At 44.8% G+C, this 23,083-nt stretch overlaps 1 protein-coding gene across 2 annotated transcripts; it reads right to left on the reverse strand.

The window, feature by feature from the left end:
• Window positions 1-1,173: 1,173 nt before the first annotated feature.
• On the reverse strand, window positions 1,174-22,010 carry UBASH3A (ubiquitin associated and SH3 domain containing A). Of its 2 annotated transcripts, none has more exons than XM_027901681.1 (14): window positions 21,898-22,010; window positions 17,096-17,149; window positions 15,509-15,695; window positions 14,267-14,465; window positions 13,597-13,766; window positions 12,549-12,757; window positions 11,561-11,687; window positions 9,331-9,430; window positions 8,128-8,250; window positions 7,261-7,353; window positions 6,236-6,380; window positions 3,230-3,336; window positions 2,608-2,714; window positions 1,174-1,364 (listed from the first exon to the last, which is right to left on the reverse strand). In XM_027901681.1, the coding sequence occupies exons 1-14, from the start codon at window positions 22,008-22,010 to the stop codon at window positions 1,227-1,229; spliced, it is 1,872 nt and encodes a 623-aa protein (XP_027757482.1). In that variant the 3' UTR covers window positions 1,174-1,226. The 2 variants fall into 2 exon arrangements, with proteins under 2 accessions (XP_027757482.1, XP_027757481.1); XM_027901680.1 differs by having other exon boundaries at window positions 9,331-9,439.
• Between the last annotated feature and the right edge of the window lie 1,073 nt (window positions 22,011-23,083).

The raw sequence follows: 23,083 nt of genomic DNA on the forward strand, positions 1-23,083 counted from the left end.
GAGTGAGATGGTCAAATATCTGCACCCACAGATGAAGGTGCTTGTCAGACACCTCTCAGCCCCAAAGATGGAATGTTGGGTGGGCTCTACCACTTGCCCTGACGGGGCATGAATGCAGAGAGGGGTCAAATAGGAGCAGGTAGTGAGGAGGGAAAATGAAAACATTTTCAGTCACACCTAGAGACAAACTTTTTTTTATTTTTTCCTTTCATTGAAAGAAAAATTTGTGCTTTCCTGGATGTAGTTATCTGATAACTAGAAATGAACATTATTAGAGGGAAAAACGTGGCTGTGTAAAGGCCTTTTCCTGTTTGTGCATAATGTTTCAAGGCTATGTTGTCTTAATTAAACAAATCACCCAGAGGAGCTACAGAGACATTTTGGGTGACCCATCCAGGAGATGTGTCACCATTTATACAATCTGTCACAAAACAGCACAAAGCAAAGCTGTTGTCCTGCAAGTGCCATCTCAGGAAGGGTTCAGAGTTAGAGTCGTTCATGTCATGGTTTTGTCACCACTACAGTAACACACTTTCTTTGTCCCAGCAACAGCAAAGACATCAGTTTAGTTTTTTCAAAAAGGAGGAATTTAGACCCTTTTGCAATATGGATCTCTCAAGAACTGCTAAATGAGGAGCTGCTTGATAGAAAATGAACTCCTTTCATAGAAGAGGTAAATGAAGAGTCAGTGTGGTATTTGCTCTCACAGAACTGATGGAGTGAACAGGAAGCCCAGTGGCCTTAGGTAGAGGTGATCCCCTCTTTGGGTAGGAGATGACTTTTTTTCAGTCCCAGTTTTCGTGTTGTCTGAAAATATCCAAGTGCATAAAAATAAAAAGAAGAAAAGGAATTCTTGCTGCATGTAGTTTGGTCTTGGGAATATGTCATTGTCTACCTCAGTGCCTTTTGCAGTGGAATTTATAATCAGGTAGTTAGATTGGTATTTATTAAACATTTGTACCCTCAGAAGAGGTTAAAAGGAACTTTCCTCACTAGAATAACACTAGAAGTGTTGTTTGTCACTTGAACTCCAGTACACAGGTTCCCTCTTCTCAGCCACCAAAATAAAAACAAAATTCAGGCGCCAAACTTGCAAGTGTTTTTCTGTGCTTTGGAGGGGGCATTTCCCCACCCACTGTGTGTCTTCTGGCTGAATCACTGGACTGTGCTGAACCTCAACCCGCCTTGGGCTCGTTTTTGACAACTGCAGAGGCAGAGCCGGCCCTTTAATCTTCCATGACGGTATTTCTCCAGTTAAATGCTGCGTTTGCTCCGTGAGTTAAGGTCTTCACTGGTGGGTTGACCATCTGCCACTTGTTCTGCTCTTTCAGTTCTTCGCAGAAACACATGCCCAGGGAAGGGATCTAGGAGAGAAGTTACGAGCAGAGTTACCAGCAGGGTCATTTCTTTGGGATGAAGAGGGGGGGCTTTTGCTACAGAACAGAGCAGACCCTGATATTCTGTCTCTTCTGAAATGAACTAAAACCAGACTGGAGGCCTGAGGGCTGAGAGGTGAATTTATCTCTTCACATGTGTGCTTGGGTTTGATGACCAAAATATATTCACCCCTTCCTATGCATGGACAATGGTAGCAAAAATATTTATAAAGACTGAATTCTCTGGTTGGTCATACCAAGGCAGATGGTAAGGAAAACTGAGCTGAAGAATTCTGCCAGTGGAGATAAGACACGAAGCAAACATAAAGCTTTGGTGACCGAGTCCCAGGCACAGGCTCCACTTGAGAAGCTGGTTGGAAAACCCTTTTCCATGTCATTCTGTAACTGAGCACTGACACTGTGAACTTACATTGCCTTGAAAAACACACAGCTTTCTGAAGAGTGACTCACTGAGTATAACTGTAGGTTACTTTCATGGCACCATGGGGAGGAGAAGGAAGGCTCTTAGCCCTGTTTCACAGAACCATGGAATCACAGAATGTTTTGGATTGGAAGGGACCTTAAAAGATCGTCCAGTTCCAACCCACCTGCCATGGGCAGGGACACCTTCCACTAGATCAGGTTGCTCAGAGCTCCATCCAGCCTGACCTTGAACACTTCCAGGAATGGAGCAACCACAGCTTGGGCAACCTGTTCCAGGGCCTCACCACCCTCACAGTAAAGAATTTTTTCCTAGGATCTAATATAAACCTACTGTCTTTCAGTTTGAAGCCATTCCACCTTATCCTGCCACTCCTGGCCCTTGTAAATAGTCTCTCTCCATGTTTCTGGTAGTCTCCCTTTAGGTACTGGAAGGCTCAATTAGGTCACCCCAAAGCCTTCCCTTTTCCAGGCTGAAAGGAAGGAGGATAGCTCCAGGTTTCCAAACGTGCCTCTTGTCTGTAGGTCTTACATGGCATTGACTTTCCAGGGGGGTTGGATGAAAATCTTCTCCAAAGACATAACTGCTAGTCACATACAAAGCCATCTGGATGAAATCCTCCTCCTAACCTCCAGTGCTTTTCTAAAACTGCAGGAGATTCCCTTTGGAATGAGAAAGCTGACGTCATTGGTGTTGGCGTGCCCACACGACTCCCTGCATAAGCAGGCCCCTTGCTAGAGGTACAATAAAACAAAGCAAAAGCTTCCTGATGAAAAAGAATCCTCTTACCTTCCGTACCATCTGGGCAAAGTCACTGCTGTCTCTGCTGGGGAGCCCCACCAGAGGCCAGGTGAAAGATGCCAGGGAAGAGCCGTGGCCCACGATGAGGATGACCCCTGGCACACCAGAAAAAAACAAAGAGGAGTAGTGAGGGAGCTGCAGCACCGTCAGGTTCCTCATCAGCAGATGGGTGTGAGGTGCTTTTGGGACTTTTCATCTCTGCACACCTTTTTGATCGTGTGGTTGGGTGTGTTGTGTTGGGCAGAAAAAAAGCAGGTGTGCTGTAGCAGGCCAGCTAGTGAGAGAAGGTGTCTGCTAGTGAAAAAGAAAAAAGCTTCCCAGAAAAGTGTATTATCTTTTGCTGAGCTACAACCCAGTGTAGAAAGACCAAGAAAAGAGCATACTCTTGCAATTTAGTACTCTACAGTCTCTGATTAATTTTACTTTTTTTCATTTCTAGCTCATAAATTGCATGTATTTTTACTTCAGTGCAACCCAGGACATGCAATCAGACTACTTTAAGCTTTGTGCGGTACCAACAGCTCATGTTAAATGTCATTCTGTTGGCAAATCTCTGCCACTTCCTGTTTCTGAATGTCTGACAGAATATACAAAGATCTGAAATCTTTACCTTTGCCAGGGCAGGCAGTGATGATCTGCTTCATAACCGCAGAGCTTCGGCTTAAATAATCTTCATAACTTTCCGACGGCACCAGAGAAGAGAGTGGGAAGTTACCCCTGACAAAAAAAATCACAGATATGTTAATCTAGATGTCTGCTGGGACACTGATAGCACCACAGAATGATTACACCAGAGAAAAGGCACTTGGCTGAAAGGTTTGCCTGCTGACTTGGCTGACACACGGTGACCTCAGCTTGCCTGGAGCATTAGCTTTCCCCTGGTCAAATGGACAGTAAAGGCTTTCACTCCTAGAGTTAAAAAGACCATGTTTCCAGGAGAATTAATCACAATGCACCCCTCCTAAGCACCTGTGCACTTCTGCTGAGACCAGGCATTTCTTCTTTCTTTTATATACCAGGGCTCTTCCTGCACTGAATAAATATTTTCCAAAAAAAGTAAGAGTCAAACTGCTGTGAATCAGGGAAGCCTCACAGGACTGGTGGGGCTTGGGTCGATGGACAACATTTCCACTGCACAGACCCATCCTAAGGTTCCACAGCAGCTTCCAGGACACCAGCCCTGCCCAGCCCCAGGAGGAGGCCTGGGGACTGCTCCACTCCAGCAGCAGCAGGGAAGAACCTGAAGGGACCTGATGTGCCCTGAGGTGCCAAGGATGGATGGTTGGGAACACCAAATTCCAACTGGTGGGAGACTCTGGCAGCCTTCTGAGATCTGCAGGACAGGCAAAACAGGCAGCAGGACCACAGTCATCTGCTACCTCTCACCAGGCTCCTGTCTTTGATATCTACCCACTTAGCTGATGCTTGAACCAGGGCTTCTTGGCAACAGAATAGAACCTCCCCAAACTCATGTCATCCTTATAATCCGTCTTCTCCAGGAGTGGGAAGTGTCCACTGCTACAGCTGGCAAATCCTTAGCCATGTGTTGTGATACAATACAGGGTGTTAATTTGTTCCTACAAACAACTGCCCTCCCCTTGCCCTGACTTGAGTGTCTCCTTGTTCAGTGAGCAGGCAGGAATGAGATTAGATTAATACATTGCAATGAGGTGTGGTATCATAGTGTTCTTCCACAGGTGAGTCCTCAGTACATTAAATCATCACAAATGGCAGAAGTAGAAAGTATGTAAAACCTAATATTAATCTTGGCTAGATCAGACAAGTCTAGATTGCTCAAAACTGGTCTGCATTAAGGCAGAGCTGCAGTGTTGGGGGTTTTTTTGTGTGTTGTCCTGTAGGCACCTTTGTCCCTTAAGTATTAATCTTGTTGTTAACCAGCTGACCTGCACCAGAACTGAGCATCTTCAGCACCAGCTCAGGCAGTCTCCAGGCTAAATACCAACAGGAGTGCTCAGCCCAGGCTAAGAGCTCACTGAGAGCGCTGTGCCCAGCTCTGAGTGCTACAAACCAAGTGAGGTGAGGATCAACAAGCAAAAATTCAGAGAGGGGCTGTGAACAGGGTCCAGAAAGCACAGCCCACAGGGGAGCACAGGAAGAGTTCAGCTCAGAGGAATGTCTGAGAAGGACGTGATAACCGTCTGCAAAGGGCTGTTGTGAGGAGGGAAGGTTCTGTCCTCCATGCAGAGGATGAAGAGGAAAGAAATAAGCAGCTTTCACAAACTCGAAGTTATTAAGAGCAGGAATGGCCAAGGCAGAGTTTATCCTGCTTTGGGACAGGGAGCACCTACCAACCTCTGCCTCTGTGAGAGTGCGAGAGGAGAGGGAGACAGAGTTAACCCCATACAGCTGCCTACAAATCAAGTGTCTGGCAAGGTCAGTGGAAATAAATAAGCTCCTTCAGAGGGAAATTCATGCTATCCCAAGTGCCTGACACAGGTTATCTACGATGGAAAATCAGTGTCTTAGGAGTGCCCTTCTTTCCACCATCGAGAAGGCCGCAGGATAACCATCCCAGCCCAGGCACCCAGCTCCTGGGTGCAGTGAACCTGAGGGTGGTTTCATCTCAGCACACACCACGTGGGCAGCAAGTATTTCAGCACCCCTCACGTTGCCTCTTCGTGGCACTGGAAACAGGAAAGTTTGAAACTGGTCCACTGCTGAGAGGGAACAATCAGGGACTTAACCCGGGTTGTCATTTGCACAGATGAACATGGTAAAACCAAACCATGGGACCTGAGGATTTTTTTACCCTGCATGTGGTGGGAAGAAACTGGCAACGTGTGTGCCTGCACCTGCATTTTTGCCTGCACCTGGGTGAGCTGTGAGGGGCCTGAACACTGTAGTTATCAGCATTGCTTCAGAGCTTCTGTTCTGAGCTTCTCAATGCTGTCCACTGGCACACTTTCTTTTGAGGCAAGTGATTCTGTACAAAAAAAAAAAACAACCTAGGGAAAACAGTCTGTTGCTGGGAAAAAAAAACAAACCAGAGCCCTATACTCCAAGAAAATGAAGGATTTTGTTCCTTCATGCAATCTCAAACGAAGATACTTGCTTGTCCGTAAGAAATGCCTTAAGACATAAGAGGCTTCCTTTCCCCCTTCCTTGAATATGTGGGAAATCCCAGAGACACTTGCTTTTATCAGCTGAGTAATTTCCTGGATCTGGCTGTGCACTGCAAACACAGAGCTGCCTGATTTGAGAGCAAGATGAGGAGCTAAACTGATTTGGAGGCTTATCATTTCCTGCCAGGCTGTGGTTTGCAAGTGCTCAGAAAAGGCATCACCTCTCGCCCCACCAAATTATGAGGGCCCCAAAAAGTCCTTGCTGAGCACAGTATCAATATTTGGGCAAATAAAAATAAAAAACCCCTCTCAAACATAAATTATAATGAAACACTGTTGTCCTGCCTGTCCCCAGAACCAGGACATGTCAGGCACCCCTCCCCATCCCCTGCATGGCTCTGCCCAGGGGTGCACAGAATTTGATCAGGATCACCCCATCTTTGCAGTGTTTCTAATGATTTATGACACATAAAAGGATAAGAAATCTCAGGGGGAAAAAAACTCCACAGCTTTATCAGATATGGAGCAATTACCTGTAACTTGTATCTACGTTGTAAGCTGCCTCTGCCAGTTCTGCCACAGTCATGAAGTTTGGGATTGCTTTGCTTGCTTCCCACTTGGTCCATTCAAACAGACCTGGTTCCACCCTGATTTTGACTTTTTGATTTAATTTAAGCCCTGCAAGAACAAGAAATACATCTTAGGAGAAAAGTACACTCAAAGTGCTGCATTCAGACTATAGATTCTCCCTTGTTTGGTACTTTCATTAAAGAAAACAAATTGCTTATTGTCAAACAAAAGAGGATCCTGTTGATTAAAGGAAGCCACCGTTATATTCTTGCCTGACTAACCTTAAGGCACTTCAAATTATTATTATTGACATAATCACCATAATTTCTGAAGCTCTCCTGTGATACTCTGCTAGAAGAAATAGTAATGTTGCAATCTGAATAAACTTTGGACAGGAAATGTTTTACCATTTTTATATAGCATTTTGCTCAGTGTTCCACAGTGGGGCAGTAAGTTGTCCGACAGTGTTAGAAATGGACTTCTCTTGTCAAAGGACACTTTATTTTCTTGAAAGGGGCAGGAAATGGAGAGAGGGAAAGGAAGGGGAAGAAAGAGGAGGAAAGAGGTTCTGAAATATGAAGGAGTTAAAATAATTTGGCTTGCAAAAAAAAAGGAAGGAATCTGTCTCCCCTGATTCAGATCCTTCAGAGCACTGGAAACACCTGCTTTTTGCCTCAGAATGTTTTCTGGAAGAGGTGACAGTGGTGATTTGATGAGCAGCTACTAATGTTGAATTCAACCTGATGTGAAAGACCTCTGTTTCATACAACATTAGATTGCATTTTAACTGGTGAGGACCAGAATTAATTGGATTATATCCCACCAGACTGCACACATGGCAGCAGGTGGGTTGCAAGTCAAAACCACCTTGACTTCCCTGCTTAAAGATAACCACTAATAACCACAAAATCTTTTTATTTGCTTATCTCAGAGACCTCACAGGAGTTTGATGAAGATATTTTCACTGTGGCTGGTTCTGGTGCCTTACCCTGCAGCACGTGCTGAGCTGTCTGTACACAGCGGAGGGCGGGGGACGAGTACACGTAGCTGACCATCACCTCCTGGTCCAGCAGAGCTTCCCCTGGATGGGAACAACCAGGTGTGACAGATGAGAAACTACTACAAAATACTTCCTGAAAAAAAAAAAAAAAAAACAACACCAAACCAGCTCGGAGCTTTGCACTTTCATTGACAGTCCCTTTCTATTAATTTTTTCATGCTACCTGCTGGTCGAGCTCATTAAAAAGCTCATTCTGGTGGAAGCAGCAAGTTCAAAATGAGTGTGGGAAAGATAACCACCGAAGAATCACTCCAGTCTGCAAACAAGAGTCAGGCGTTTGGCTGTCCCCACATACCTGAACCACCAGAGACAAGCATTTGCACCAGGCCAGCAGTGTCACAGTCAGGCACCTTGCTCGGGGAGCACAAGCAACTTCGTTTGGTGAGTGAATTGAGTCAGACTAACCCACACCACCCATCCTCCAGCTCCCCTGTGACGAGGTGACCCCACTCTGCTGACCATGAAGCTGCTTCCTCCGGCCAGACCCTTCACTCCTCGCTGCCCATTCAGTGACAACTGCACCAGCCATTAGTCCCTTGCAGACAAGCAGCAGGGCACATGTAGTGTTGTGGCTTCTTTCTTCCAACTTTCTTTGCCAGGAACTGGCAGGGTGGGTCTCAAAGACAAGCATCCAGCTGTGTTCTCTATTTTACTATTTGAGATCTTGCAGAGAAGCCTAACCACAGTGAGTGCTGGTAGGAAGTTTTTCTATTACAAGCCAGCAGGAGCTTTGGCAGATGATGGCAGCCTGCTTCCCAAACCCTTGGATTTGCAGTATGGTGTTATCCAGCTTACCTGCAAGCCTCGACTGGAAAATACCACAGCAAGATAAAGGAGGATCATACTCAAACTGCTTCATGCTGTCTTTCCTCTTCGGCAGGGCAGAGGGGAGGTTCAGATCTGCTCTGTAGTATTTTCCTGAAAAGAGGTGGGACATTTTTTGTGGCACAAGGGATGCAGCAGCTGTATTATGTCAGTACTGCAGACTCAGTGTCTGATTGATGAAAAACAGCCGGGGTTATTACCTTAAAGGGGTCACATTTCAAGGTCACAACATTGGCTTGGGAAATCACCTGTCCTAACAGAATAGCATCTCTTCAGCCAGCTCGGAAGGAGCAAGTGGGGAGTAGGAGAGACAGAATAGGAAATAACAAAAATTTGTCTTTGTGGGGCTCAAGTGAAACAAAAATCCTCTCCTATCTATATTCTTTTACCATTGCCAAAATGACAGAAACCCAGCATTTACACTGAAGAAAAATGAAAGCAGTGTATTGATTGTATGGCCAAAAGGTGCCACCCTCCTCATCTGATGTGAATTTCACCCACTAAACATAGGGAATCTCCAGCATAGCAAAACTGTGACTTTCAGCATAAAGCTCTCTTTGTGAACTCCCACCTTCTTGTTCCCCTCCTTCCTCCTGACACATTTCCCTGTCTTGTGTCAGTTTCCTCACCTGAAAACATACTCCTTGTTTTTTGGTTGCTTGGTTGGGTTTTTTGGGGGGGTTTGGTTTTGTTTTGTTTCGAGAGAGAGGGAGAAAGCCGGAAATTCGGATTTTGATTTAGGTCAGTGCTGACATTTCATTTCCACCATGGGTTGCTCTTGCTCATTAGATTGGACTTAGTGACGTGCTGTGACTCTGATCAAGAGACCACAGCTCTGACTCGGTCATGGAAAGGCGGAGGGGTCTGACAAACATCCACCTTCCGCAGTGAGCGGTGGTGAATGTGACCTTGTGATTTGTTCATCCGTCAGTGAGACACACTTCCACCAGCAGCACAAAAACTTTGTTTGTCTGCAGGGTTTATTGAGCATAAGCATGAAGGACCTGAGGACATTGCTGATTACATGCAGATTGAAATGCTGGGCCTCCTTTCAGTGCTACTCACTACTTTGCGTCAATGTTTACAGTAACAGGTAAAAGATTTTATCTCTTGTACCCATTACTGGGGTTAATTAGCTCTGGATTGCTAAGATCCTCCTGTTATCTCACTCACCATCTGCAGTCAGGCACTGTTGGAGCCAAGATTTGCCAAAGACCTGGTCAACTCTTTCCCCGTGGCGCATCACCAGCACCGCTCTGCGCAGCGGGGCATTCTGAGGCAGCTGTGGGAAAAGGGGTTATTATGATGTTATATATAATATAACATGCATGAAAATTCTGGAGATGCTGTAACAGATGCCTGTCTTTAGGACAGTAATAAGCCTGACTGGCTCTCCACTGAAGGCAAGTGAAAGAGAGGGAATCATAAAATCATTAAGTCTGGAAAAGATGTTCAGGATCATCGAGTCCAACGTTTGACCAATCACCACCTTGTCAACTAAACCTGAGCACTCAGTGCCACATCCAGTCATTTCCTGAACACCTCCAGGGATGGTGACTCTACCACCTCCCCTGGGCAGCCCATTCCAATGCTTGGCCACCCTTTCAGTGAAGAAATTCTTCCCAGTGTCCAACCTGAATCTCCACTGGTGCATCTTGAGGCCATTTTGTCTTGTCCTGTCAAAGGTCAAATCCCTGACCCTCGTGGGCTACACGAGGTTTGACTCTATTTGCACTAGTGAAAGATAGTGCTGTTAGCAGATCTTTCAGTCTCAACATGGGAAGGAATCACAACTTTCATTTCTATCACGTGGTTGACACAAACAAGAAAAAAAAGAAAGGAAAAATAGCAAAGATTTAAGTGACAATGCCCTTTTCTACACCAGGATTAACACCAAGCTTCTCCTTCTTTTCCTAATGAAAATAGTGCTTCTGATTTTCATAACTGTGTGGCCAAGTCAACAGTGAACCCAGATCTTCTGTGAGGCTGCTTTCTTTTTACTCATACTGCATGGAATTACAAATAATTGCTAAATAGTTTGACCTTAGCATACAATGCACATAAAGTACAGATGAGAAGATAAGGAGGAACAGGTCAAAGGCTTTAAAACTAAAAGCAGCATTACATCAGTGATGTGCATTTTCAGCAGCAGAGAAGGGAATTCTTAAGAAGTGGTATGAAATTGATATTCATGTGTTCTGTTAAACACTATTGCATTTCTGCCACGAAACACCAACGAATCAGCCACGAATCAACTGCCACAAGATCAGAGTTTAAAACCAAGGTTTTGTGGTCCTCCTCTTCTGCTTGAGAGGAACCCAGAGGCCAGAGAGAGTCTAGACTGGAGAGGTGCCCATCTGCACAAGATGTTCTTTGGGCCAAGTGGTGGTTCCGCTGCAGAACTGACCCAGATAAGTGAGACAGAGAGCGACCAAGAGCCAGAGGAAGAGGGTGTGACCTGTTCAGAATTTTCTGTCCTACAGTCATACACTCACAGCATCCTGGAGGCCCCAGGGTGGAAGTTCCCTCAAGGTGCCCTCAAGTTTCTCTGATGTTAACACAAACAAACCCGGGGTTATCCCCCAGCACAGCAGGAAGGGAGGCTGTGGGGCCAGCAAGCCCAAAGGGGTTTTTGCACCATGTCAGGGTGCTGGAAAGAACAGTCTTGGCAGTCCCTGACAGTCAGAACCAATGCACGTGCAAATGTGCTGTAGGTGAAAAACAGAGTCCTTATTTGCTTTGTTCTTGGAAAACACTGTGAAAAATTGATTCCTTTTGATTTTGAAAGTCAGACAAAAGTGTAATCCTATCAGTGCTGTTAACCACTCCAGTAGCTGTTCTGGACAGTTATTTGCATTAGCTACACATCTAAAAAAATAAGAAGAAAACGAAACACTTTAATGTGATCTGGGACCATGGAAAACACAAAGATGACATCTGTAGAATCTGGACATAAGAGCAAAAATGAACAGTGAGCCCAATTCAGATACAGTTGCTCTGCCTTGAACCCATATGGAAGTCAGGAGAAGTTCTGCCTGTGTCTCACTTGTCAGATTTGTCTCCATACCTCTGCAGAGCTTGCCCAGGAAAGCTGTGCTCAGAGAAACCTGAGCAGAGAATTCATGTGTTGTGCTAATATGACAGGAACACAAAGAGTTTTATGAAAGGCAAGAGTATACATTCATACATACACTAAAAAAATATTTATATGCCATAAAATATGAGCATGTGTGTGTACATATACATATATGCATTACATCATAACACGAAAATGTGAGGGAGAAAAAGGAAGCATTTACTAAATGTACATTTACATTTATTATTACATTTACTTTGAATTCTAAATTTTAATTTACCTGCACAAGTATGTGGCAAAGATAAGAAATGGAAAAAAAACAACTACCTGAGTAGAAAGTACATTGGTTCCACTCCTTGACGTACTTGGATTGTGGGTTTCTCCATTCAGCTTTACATTAGACTCCCTTTCAGCTTGGGTGGAGGATCTCGAAGCTGTCACAAAAACATATTCCCTGTAGAAAGAGCGGAAGCAACACACACACATACAAATATATGAGCACACACAAATGGAAGAGATTTTTGAGTCATGATGATGCCTAGAGGCACTTGTAAGTCAGGATTCCTGTTCCATTCAATACTTTTTGCACACTTGCAATCCACTTCATCACTTTGCTCTTGATTCAGAATACACCTCATAAAAATGAGGTTAAAATTGTATGAACTGATGGCACATATTGCATGTAACCCTGCTAAAGTGGGACTTTCAAGCAGGAAACACTACCTGGTTGCCTCCTCCCTGTCTCTGAGGGTTCAGCAAGAAATGCACCTAAAACCTCCCTGCTTAGAAAAATCAGCTCTGTTCTACAAGCAGCACAGCGGTGCTGTCGCCTTCAGAGTGAAGTGCAAGAAGCCAGGCAGGTGCCTTCTGATGCAGGGTAAATCAACAAGATTGGGGTAGTCTCAAGGTGGTGGAGCAACCTTTGTGTGGCTTCATTTCAAGTTAACTTTCAAAGCCCTTGAAACGAGAAAAAAGAAGGGTGCAGAGAGCCAGGCCGAAGGCTCAGCCTGCCCGGCAGAATGTGGTCTTTTAAAATTCATTAGGGTGTTCATGCTGTTCAGGAGCAAACAGGGGTCATCCCTCGAGCAGCTGAACTTGTGAACTCTGGGTGTCTGAGGGTGCATGTGCTATCTCTTTTCTTTCAGAAGGTGTATCAGCATCCCACCCAGACCCTCAGAGACCGCCCCCTCCTCTCCTCTGCCCACACCACCTCCAGCTCCTGCCTGTCAACCCACAGCTCCCGGCGAGCAGGAATACTTAAAAATAAAAACCAAAGTGGCTGACGTAAAGCAACACCCACAAAACCCCAGCTCACCTGTGCTTAACCCACGTGTCTGACTCGTGGGCCTTCTCGGTGTAGTTTTCTGGGAGGAAACCCCTGCAGCCGGTGCGGTGCGAGGTCCCGACCACCCAGCCCTCGCTCACGTCGCTCTGGCGCGTTGGGTCAACGTAGATGAAATCCCCAGCGTTGATCATGAGCTCATCAATGTTCTGGGGCTTGTACTGGAAGAGGGCCCTCAGCCTCTGGAGGGGGGAACATGCAGCAGGGTCAGGATGCTGGTGCTGCAGCAGCTCAGGGGGTGCTTGTTCACCTCCCATGGACACAGCAAAAGGGTTTTATTTTCCCCCCTGCAATGTGCTCTTTAGTGGCAGACAAAAAGGAAGACTCTACCACTTTTGCAGTATGTGTAAAAATAGCCACTTGGTTTTCATAAAAATACTCTTTTCCCCCCCTGTAACTAGCACAGACTTATCTGAAAGCAAACATAGCAAAAGCGTTATCAGCTATTTTTGTGATCACTTACAGCTCTCCTGAGTGTGACTAAAATCCAATATATGAGACCTGGGACAAAGCGATTTACTGATCTGGCAAAAAAAACTGTTGATCACTCCATAATTTAAATTTGGGAATGAGAACTGGAAAAAATGTTGACTGGTTTTAACAAAGAGTCTGTTAAGCAGAAAGTCATTATTGAGAACTGAGCCTGTGCAGTTTTCATCATGGCTGGAACAAACCAGAAAACCAATTTTGCTGAGTGGAATTTTACTGCAAAACTGTAAACTGAAAAATGCTAGCAAATATTCAATGATCATGATTTCCTGTCTCTTTTATTTTCTCATGTTGTGGTAAGATTAGTCTTTTTCTGATGGAGTTTGGAACTAGATCTTGAGACATGCAGGTCAAGCAGCCTACTGTAAAGGGGTTGTCTACTGATTCACGAGTCCAGTTTTTCAACCCAAAAAGGCAATGGAAACAACCATGCTCTTTGAAACACTGTGCACTGATTTTCTTAAGGAGGGAAAGATCGTGACAAAGAGTCCAACCACAGGCTCATTAAATTAAATAAATGTGATAACAGTACCTGATAATGCACAAAACGCATGTCCCGTGAGTAGAGAGCAGCCACCCACTGGCAGGGCTCCCCTGGGTTAATGCATTTGGCCAGTTGTTCCAAAGTCTTCTGATGGTGAGGATAAAACTTGTGAGCCAGGGTAAGGTGGAACTGCTTCAGACAGGGCTTCACGTGGCAGTCTAGGGATGGAACAATAACATCACAACGTAGAAACAAAGGTCATTTAAAGCTCTTCTTGTTTTATCCCACATGCTTTGCATGATACAAGAAATATCACAATAACTAGAAGTGTAGTAGATCTACTACTAGATCTACTGAATAATGGTTTTGAAGAGTGGTTTTAATTATGCCAAAATAGTTCACAAATGTGGACTAGATTTGTTTCGTGGCTTCACCTGGGAGGAAAAAAATGAACAGGGTTTGACATTCCTCTTGGAATGTCACTGGAGTGGTTATCAGGCAGAGACAAGCATTTCACCTTCTAGACAAAAGCGCTATGTCTTCAAAGTCTAAAACATGATCCTCTAGCCACTTTGCTTCCAAATCTGGAGGAGAAAAGGGTGTTTGCTGGCAGTGAAACATCAGCAAAGCTCCCCTGGAGACACAGCAGAGGTTTTCAGTACTGTGCCTAAACATTTGTGCTACAACCCACCCATTTTCCCTCTGATGCTGGCCCTACCTGCCAGGGCTGAAGCCTCTGATGAGAACGCCAGGGCAAAGTCTTTGAGGACATTGGCATGGATGTCATCAATGAAGAAGCCAAGGTAGCTGGGGGATGCATGTAGTGTCAGGGAAATGGATGGTGGAAAGCACTGGGAAAAGCTGTCACCGACCCGCTTTAGGGTGTCATACAATAATTCCACTTTCTGGTCTTCACACTGAAAGAAAACAGCAGAAGAGCAGGTTTCAACCACCAGCTCAACAGCCAGTACTGTAACCTCTGCTATGCAGTAGAAAACTATGGGCCATTAAACTTCCTGAGAAACACAAAAGACCTATGAATTTGCCTGGAATTCCTGGCATTAAAATCGGTAATATCAGGCAGTTTCATCAGCACGATGCCCTGGTTCTTTAAGAGGAGATGGAGATTTCAACCCGAGGTGTATGCAGCCTGTGTAATTGTGTTTAATGGCCAGGGAGTACCATTCAGTATTTTGCAACAAAATTTCTTATATTCACTGTCTATATTTCTTGGCATGGTTTAGCAGAATAATTTTTGTCCAGCTGCTCTGGCTCATGCCTGTTTCAGCACAACTCAGCTGCAGCTGCACCATCGGCACACAAAAAACAGATTCCAGGTGGCTCCAGAGCTTTCCCAGACCGGTGACTCTTTGCTGGACTTTGCTGACACTGACACATTCACCTGTGCAGGAGAGGCAGCACTGCTGGGAAGTCCTCTAGGAGCTTATCCAGCATACAGGAGGACAGCAGCTTCTCTAGAACCAGAAAACAGCTCACCAGGAGTCCAGCTCAGGAGCAAAACTTCCGTGTTAAATTATTGACAAAGTTACTGCATTGCACTGCTGGAGTCCAGCCTGTCTCCCCTTCCATCCATCCCCGTGACTATTGCTTCTCTCTTTTTTTCACAAAGTCTTCCACAGAAAGGGTAAAATCTGGGATGTGCCACCCTAGCAATGACCTGCTGATGGGGCTTTCTGGGAAAGGTAGAGATTACCCTGAGACTCCTGCAGGCATGATACCGAAGTTGTCTGCATCCTGTAACACCTTCCCTGCTGGCTGATGGCAGCCACCGCTGCCCCAGCCAGGAAGGCTTACAATCCTGGATCCATGAGCCATGGACACAGTCTCTGAAGCCTGACAGTAGCCTGGACTGCCCAGGGTGGCTCTAGAAGGACACGTGTCACTCAGTGACCCTGAAACATTCCAAATATTGCCCCTTGCAATGCCTTTCGCGCCTCACCGTGAAGAAATCGCAGAGGGTGACGTGTGGGAAAACCTCGTGGGCCCTGTTTTTCCCGCACTGGCGCTTGCTCTCCTTCCAGAACTCTTGCAGGCGGTGGAGCAGAGGGCCGGTGGGACACAGGTAAAGGGCGTATTCCTGAGGGATCGGGTCATCCAGAGAGGGATCGTTGCAGTGGGAATGCAACCTGAAATCGAGAGCGTGTCACTGAGAGCGTGCGCGCTGCTCGCTCTTGTTTCCCGTGGCTGAAAGTATCCACAGCAGACGTCAGGAAAAGGAAATACAGTTTTATTATTTTCCTACAAGCTAAAAGCTGAAGTAAAAGCCCCTCAGAAATTTTCATTCTGAAGTACTAAATAATGGATAAAATTTTTTTTCTGCTTATTTTCTGGGTACTTTACGTTTCATTATGTGCCTTCACTGCTATCAATGTCTGAAAATGAGAGACAACAAAAAAAAAAAAACCTTTTTCAGCTGTTTGGGGTTTTTTCTCCCTATTTCATGACTGGAAACAGAGGACTGGGGGAGGAAAAAGGCAATGGGTAGATCGTGTTGAAGACTGACAAAATGAAATAAGTAAAAATTCACTGAAGGTTAAAAAAATACTCTAGAAGAACCATTTTATTCAGCCCTAAGAAAAGCGAATGAGACAAATCAGAAAATGCAAAAGCAAAGGTCAGAAACTCATATGTCATGTGATGATATCCTTCACCTTGTCCTTCACATGCTGTGTGTTTGTCTTCACAGCTGTAGGATTGGGAGCAATTGTTGGAAAGTGTGAAATCCCTGAAAAAAATTATTTGGAAAGAACATGCCATTCTCAAATACCTCCTGTGGCTTTTCAAAAAAGGAAAAATAAACAAAAACAAAACCCCAAAACCAAACAAACAGAAAAACACAAACAAAACCAAAAACAAGAAAAAAAAGCAACCAAACCAAGAGGGGAAAAAAAAAGCAAAACAATATCCAGAAGAAAATGCAAGGAAAGACTGGATTTAATTTGATGGTGAATTAAAGTAAAAAAATAAGAAATCAATTAACATCACATGAATGACATAAAACACTCTGTGAGGGCCTTGATAGAGAGGAAAAAACTTTGTGGGGTGCAAACTAACAAATTATTTTGACTCTAATAATACCTCCCTCTGACCACCAGCCTTTCACCTTGCTTTGTAAGCTGAGCCTTTCTGTTTCCCTTCAGCCGTTGCTTTATAATCCTATAATGTTACTGCATGTGTTTGTAACCCCAGTTATGGGTAAAAGTAGCTGCTTCTGCCCAAGACTGCCCTTTCCTCCCCTAGGTTTTTATTTACCTTGGACCTTCTGCAAGTAACCTTGCCTCCCAGAATAAGTACAAATACAAATATTTCTCTCTCTGAGTGAAATAAATGGGGAAAAAAATCTCAGATGTATGGTTTTGGGTTTTATTTTTTTGTTTGTTTGTTTTTGTTTTGTTTTGTTTTGGGGTTTTTTTTTTTTTTTTTTAATGGCAGCTAACTTCAAATTCAGTGACAGGATCAGCACATAAATGAGTATTTTTAACCAGGTTTAATGCAAAAGCTCACCTTACTAATCACGGGTACTTACCACTTTGCTGCATCTTCTATTGTCTTTTGTCCAGTAGCAACCAAAGCTTTTTGCCTAGGAAAAAGAAAAAAGCAAAATTGATTCCTCATAGTAACAGAAAGAAAATTCCTAGACAGTAAAGGTGTTTAGTGACTGTGGTCACCAAGTTCATTTTCCAGCACAGGAAGGACCTTTAACCACTAGGTTTTTCCTGGCATATTTTAATGTTCCTGAGGCCCTCCAGATAGCTTTTTCCACTGCAATTCTTTAATTTCTTGAAGATTGGTAACCTATCTTCTCCACAGAAAGATCTTTTGTGTTTCCTTAGCAGCCCTACTGACTATATGGATTTCCTTAGGATTAGGAAAACCATCCACTGTAAGAGCAGAGTTTTCTTGATTTAAGATGCCAGGCCCAAGCCCATATATACAAACAAAGCAAAAAAAAATACTTACATTGGGGTTTGAAATCTGGTCTGAGGATCTCCCCTAGGCCAGCAGAGACTCAGATCTAAATCAGCAGCTCAGTTCAAGACGAGGCACAAAATCTCACATTTCTCTCTGTTAATGCAACTTTCATCCTCTGGGATTTGATTCACATTTCCTTTCCTCACTAGAGCTTTTAAAATGTCAGCTACATGCTTCATGTGAGCAAGTATTCATAGCTAAATACTAGGTGATGTGGGGAAGGGTCCCAGCACTGAAGCAACATCTTCAGCCATGAACCCCATTTCCACCCCTGAAACCCACCTACAGACTTCTCAGAAGAAACATGAAGGTCAAATCAAGACAGTGGATGTGGAAAAAACCCCACTGGATTCTCAGCATTTGCCCATCTCTTTCCTTCTCTCTTGAGGCCATCCTTTCTGACCACTGGGTCCCGATGGCATTGAATCATTTTGTCTCCCCCCAAAATCATTTTTGTTCTCCGTCCACCCCTGTGATACCCAAACATGCATCACCAGTGCAATGCGTGAACTGAGCTGCAAGACTCAGGTTCATCCCTGACGCTTCCTCCGAGTCTTCTGACTTCCCTTTAGTGCAAAAAAACTACACATGGGCCCACTAAAACCATTTAAATGTATTTATATGGATGTGCAACCGTGCCTGGCTCTTTAATGCGGGCTCAGCACAGGTGAGGGCTCAAACTTTACCTTCTACCTTTCTTCTCCGTAGAATAAACCAACTCCCATGGTCAGATCATTTCAAAACCATGAGCTGGCTGGTTTAAAGCTACCCTGTGTCCTCTGTGACTAAATACTGCTCGTTTCCCTTCCGTGCCTCTGTATCACATTGAACTCGAACAACCTGTGTCTTTGTCATCCTCCTCACGCAGCCTTTCCTGCCGTGTCCCAGGGAAGTGTCAGTGCCTGCTGCCACCTGGCCAGTGATGCCAGGCTTTGTTACCCACTCGCTGCACCTCAAAGTGAGTGTTTTATGGCTTCGTGCCATGCTGCTCTTCCCACCCGGAGACGAGCTCTGTGCAAACAGCCCCGAAGCCAAAAAGGGAGCTTGACTTCAGCTCCTCTCCACCATGGGGGCCTTCAAAATCGTAAATGTAATCAGACAGGTGAGACCTGAGGACACGAACTGCTCAGTACTATCTCTTGTGCTCCTCTTCATACCTGTCCCCACCTTTTGTCTCATCATATATTTTGGCTGTAGGATGATTTCCAGCAGGGTCTGTAGAGCCCTTAGCACTAGGAGTGCGTTAGGCTGTGACCAAACATCCTACTCTTCCAAAATGAGCAGTGAAGAATGAAAGATAATGCATAGAACAAAATCTGCATATACCGATTTTTCTCAGATAGAAAGTAGGAATAAACCACTGAAAATCTGTATTGAAAGTAGATTAAAAATAAATTTACAGTGAGAATAAACTGACTCTTCCCTAAGACAGAAACTGCTGGCACAGTTCCAGTTGGTGGTGGTTTTGCCCACCAGCCAGCCCATGGGGCTGAGGATGGTTTTGTCCAGGTGGATTTCCGGAGAAAAAGCCAATCAAAAGTTCCAGTAGTGCTTTTGCTAATTGCATATTTAAGAAAAAGGAAGAGAAGCCTGTGGCGCAGTTGAAATTAGGAGTAGCAGCCATGTAGGAGCGGCGACAGGCCCCAAGGAGGGTCAGGGCCCCCCTCCTCCCCTGGCCCTGGGCCGGGGGCAGGTGGGGCACTGAAGACCCCCTTGTCTCATGTAAGAGAGCAAAAAAAAACCAAAAAACTTTAGAGAAGGACTGACTGCTTGGATGAGAAACGCTGCAGAAGAAATTCTGGCAGAGAGATAACGAAGTATTCAAGGCCAAAGCTGCATCAGGAGAGAGAAGTTCGAAGGGGGGGCCTGCTTCTCCCCCCTCTCTTGCTCTCTCTCTCTCTCCCTTCAGTAGGGAAAAGACTGAAAAATAAATCCCTGCCACCTGTGGAAGTTTGTTGGGGCGAGTAGACCCCCATGTTGCTTGTGGAGGAGCCTACACTGGGGTAAGTTGATGCATGAGGAAACTGAGACTTCATGAGAAGGCTTGAAATGAAACAGAGTCCTGCTGGGGGCTTGCAGGCCATGGACAGAGACTTATGCTGGAGCAAGACAGCTCGGGTAAGCTTGGGATGTCAATGAAAGATCCATGCTGCTGCTGGAAATTCGTGAACCTGAGAGACAGCAGAGAATGGAAGACCTGTTGTCCGAGAGATGGACTCACGTCGGAGAAGTCTATGAAGGACTGTTCTCCCGTGGGAAGGGATCCCCACAGGGAACAGGGGTGGACTCAAAAGCCCCTGTGACTCTGTGGTGAAGATCCATGGTAGGCAAGTGTCCCCTTGCAGTCCATGGCAGAGAAGACCCTACAGGGCCTGGGTAACCTCCAGCCTCCGGTCTTAGCCCAGGAGGGGGGTAAGCCCAGCCCTGCCTGAGGCTGACATAGAAAAGAGAGAGAAAGAAAAAGAGTTCCAGCTACGACAAATCGGAGTTGTCATCTTGAGATAACAGAAGAAGAGCTTTAGAGTGCTGCAGAGTTATTGAAAAGACCTGGAGCTCCGAAAATGGAGAATGAGACTGCTTCTCCTCCTCAGACTGATAAAAAGAGGGGAGAAGTATTTCTATAAATACATAGTACTTTTATCTAAATAGAATTGTTGTAGATATAGTTCTTTAGTTTTTTTATCTTGCTAGTAATTAATTCTAATATTTTTTTTTCCCAATCAAGTCCCTTTTGTCTGCATAAACCTTCTCTCAACTTACAGTAATTGTGTGGGGGGTGAGAGCAACTTGACCCAGAGCAAAACCACAACAATCCTCCATAAGCACCAGGGGAGGCCCAATTTGTTGATCTAATGCTAGACTTGACCCTCACATATTTGAGTTTTGTTCTTTGGGAAAATGTTGCTTTGGCCTGTTGGTTCTACATTATGAAAGATTTCATAGTACTTCCACCCAGCCTCATATTTCTCAGGCCAAGTTTCCCAAAACAAAACTTTTCATTTATGGTTCAGTCCAGGAACAAGAGACAGCTAAAAGGTTTTATGAAAACAAAATCAAAATTTTGAAGGTGAGTAAAATTAAATAATTTTTTTTTTAAAAATTGCTTTTTGGTACTTTGTCATTTTGGGTCAGTTATATACTACTTCTGCCTCCACTTTTTGGTTTTGACTTGGGAAGCAAAAAGCTGTCTCAGTAACAGCAGAAAGTGCTTTGAAGTGGACTAGAAAAACATGACATCCAGGACAAAAAAATTAAAGAACTAGCCTTTACTTTGGGGTGACCAAACTTATAGTATTACTGGAGAACTGATGAGCTAGATTTTCAGCCCACAGCTAAAATTGCACTTTGCATAACTGGGAACAAGGCACCCACAGTTGCCCTGTAAGCTGTGCCCATCGTGTCTGATGTTAATTGCTAACATAGCTGTTCTTAAAATAGCGACACAGCACTTTCCAACTTGCTTAATTTTCTGTCAAAAGGGAGGTATTGGTCTCCTTTCTAAAATATATTTGTGAGGGGTTCTTCGACCTGATTATTATTTAAATAATCGGATTTATTTTTTGAACATTTGGAACCAAACTGTCAATACTTTCCCTTCAGAAGTTGGAAAATCCTCCCCAAAACTTTCCAGTCCAAGGAGAGATATGTTTGGGGGATGAGTGACCACCATGTTTCTTTTTTTTTAACTTAGTTATCGGCCCCAGTTTATCTCCCACTCACTTGGGTTGCCAAGAATAGACCCTCATTCTTTACTATTATATTTTCTAGTTAGAACAAGAGTTTTTAGAACAAGATTCTAATTCAAGACAGGAAATAAAATTGACAGACCTAGGTGCCATCTTGTTAACGATTAATCTTAATCTTAAATTAAACTTAATCTTTTAAATCAGTTTCCAGCAGGAAACATCACAGCAATATCCAGCAGGAGATCTTTGCCAGGCCTGAAAAAAAACTTTGGATAGAAATTACATCCACATTTAATTCTCTTATAATAAGGGTGATGAGTAGGAAAAAATGACAGATGATGTATCCCAAAGCAAACTATGGCCAACTTCTTAACTCACTGTGAAGCCTCTCAGGCTCAGGACATGGGAAGGTGTACACCTTCAGATATACTTTAGATATATTTATAAAAATTGATATGGAGCAGGTTGGTTTTACTATGTGAGCAATAAACACCGCTCTGCATGAAACCTGAAGCGAGACCAGTCTGATCCCTGCACAGGGACTTCAACCCCAGGAGCAGCACATTCCGCTGATCAAAAAAGGGACCTGCCTGATGACAGGATTTTATGGGAAATACCTCGTATCTTAAATAAACCTCGCTGTGCAGAGGCGGCTGGACAAATTACTCACGCGATATGAGCTGGGAATCCTTTGTCGAGGAGGGACTCGAGGAGGGCAGAGGTGCTTTTCCTCCTGTGCTTGTTGGCCACCTTTGCATAGAGCTGAGTCTCAGCCAGCGCCATCTCCTCCGCTCGTCCCCTGACCCTGTGCTGAGTGCGACAGAAACCGGGAGGTGGGAGGAGGGTGGGTGAGAGGGAGGGAGCTGGGGGAGGAAGAAAATGAGAGAGAGAAAGAGAGAGAGAGAGAAGCAAATAAGAAAAAGAAAACCTCAAGCCTCTTGCGTTCTCTTCTGACAAAAGCTGACATCCTGTTTTCATAGAATCTGCGTCTCTGAATTTTTGTTGCGGGGTGGCTAAAAAAGCAAAAGCTATCTGCAGGCTTTTCCTATCCACCCTGGCAGAGCAAGACTAGAAGCCCAAAGGCAACCACCACAGTGAAAGTGGACTTACTGAAGAGGCTGGGATGGAATCTTTTAGCCTTTCCATTTAAACTGTCTCCTGAAAGCCAAGAAATCCACCTGAGCTGTGACTGCACTGTGCGAAAGGCAAGTAGGGCTGTCTACAAGCTGCAGCATGTAAGAAGTTAGTCTGTAGGCCAGATTCTTTCATTTTAGGCTCAGTTTTCACGTCCTCCTGTCCCTATCATACATGGCTCCTGCTTTGGTCTTCTCAGCCAAAGGCAATGGGCAACCCAACAGTGTGAGATGAACGCCGGTGTCCCATCTAGACATCACACCCTGAGGCTGAGCTTGGAGCAGCTCAGGGTGGCAGCAGGGAGAAGAAACCTGTCCTTTCCAGTTGTGCCTGTCCCACTGTGGGAGCTTTTGCAGAGCTTCCCCAGCTGGTTCCCAGGCTTTTCCAGTGTGGCCAGAGCAGGTAAATTGGTTGGAGACAGTTTTTTTTCTGGCCTGGGCTGTCCTCAGTGGAGGTATCATTGCTCCCTGGGGAGCACAAGACACCTCACCCCATGGACTGAAAGGATAACCCGAGCTGCTGATCTCCTGAAACAAACCCTCACTTTGTCCCCTCTTTGGCTAAAGTTTCCCTTGGGGCACCTGGTCACGCTGAGCTGCTTGTCCAACCATTTGTCTCCGAAGCCTGGTGGGGAGAATGCCAGAGCATCGTGAGCAACTCAAGAAATGCAGCTTCTTTCACACCTCTTTGTCTGATCTCTTGTTTTATTTTTTTTTCTTATG

This window comes from Empidonax traillii, unplaced genomic scaffold (assembly GCF_003031625.1).
Source record: "Empidonax traillii isolate 1590-97213 ecotype Southwest subspecies unplaced genomic scaffold, ASM303162v1 scaffold805:size286791, whole genome shotgun sequence".
In the NCBI taxonomy this organism is placed as follows: domain Eukaryota; kingdom Metazoa; phylum Chordata; class Aves; order Passeriformes; family Tyrannidae; genus Empidonax; species Empidonax traillii.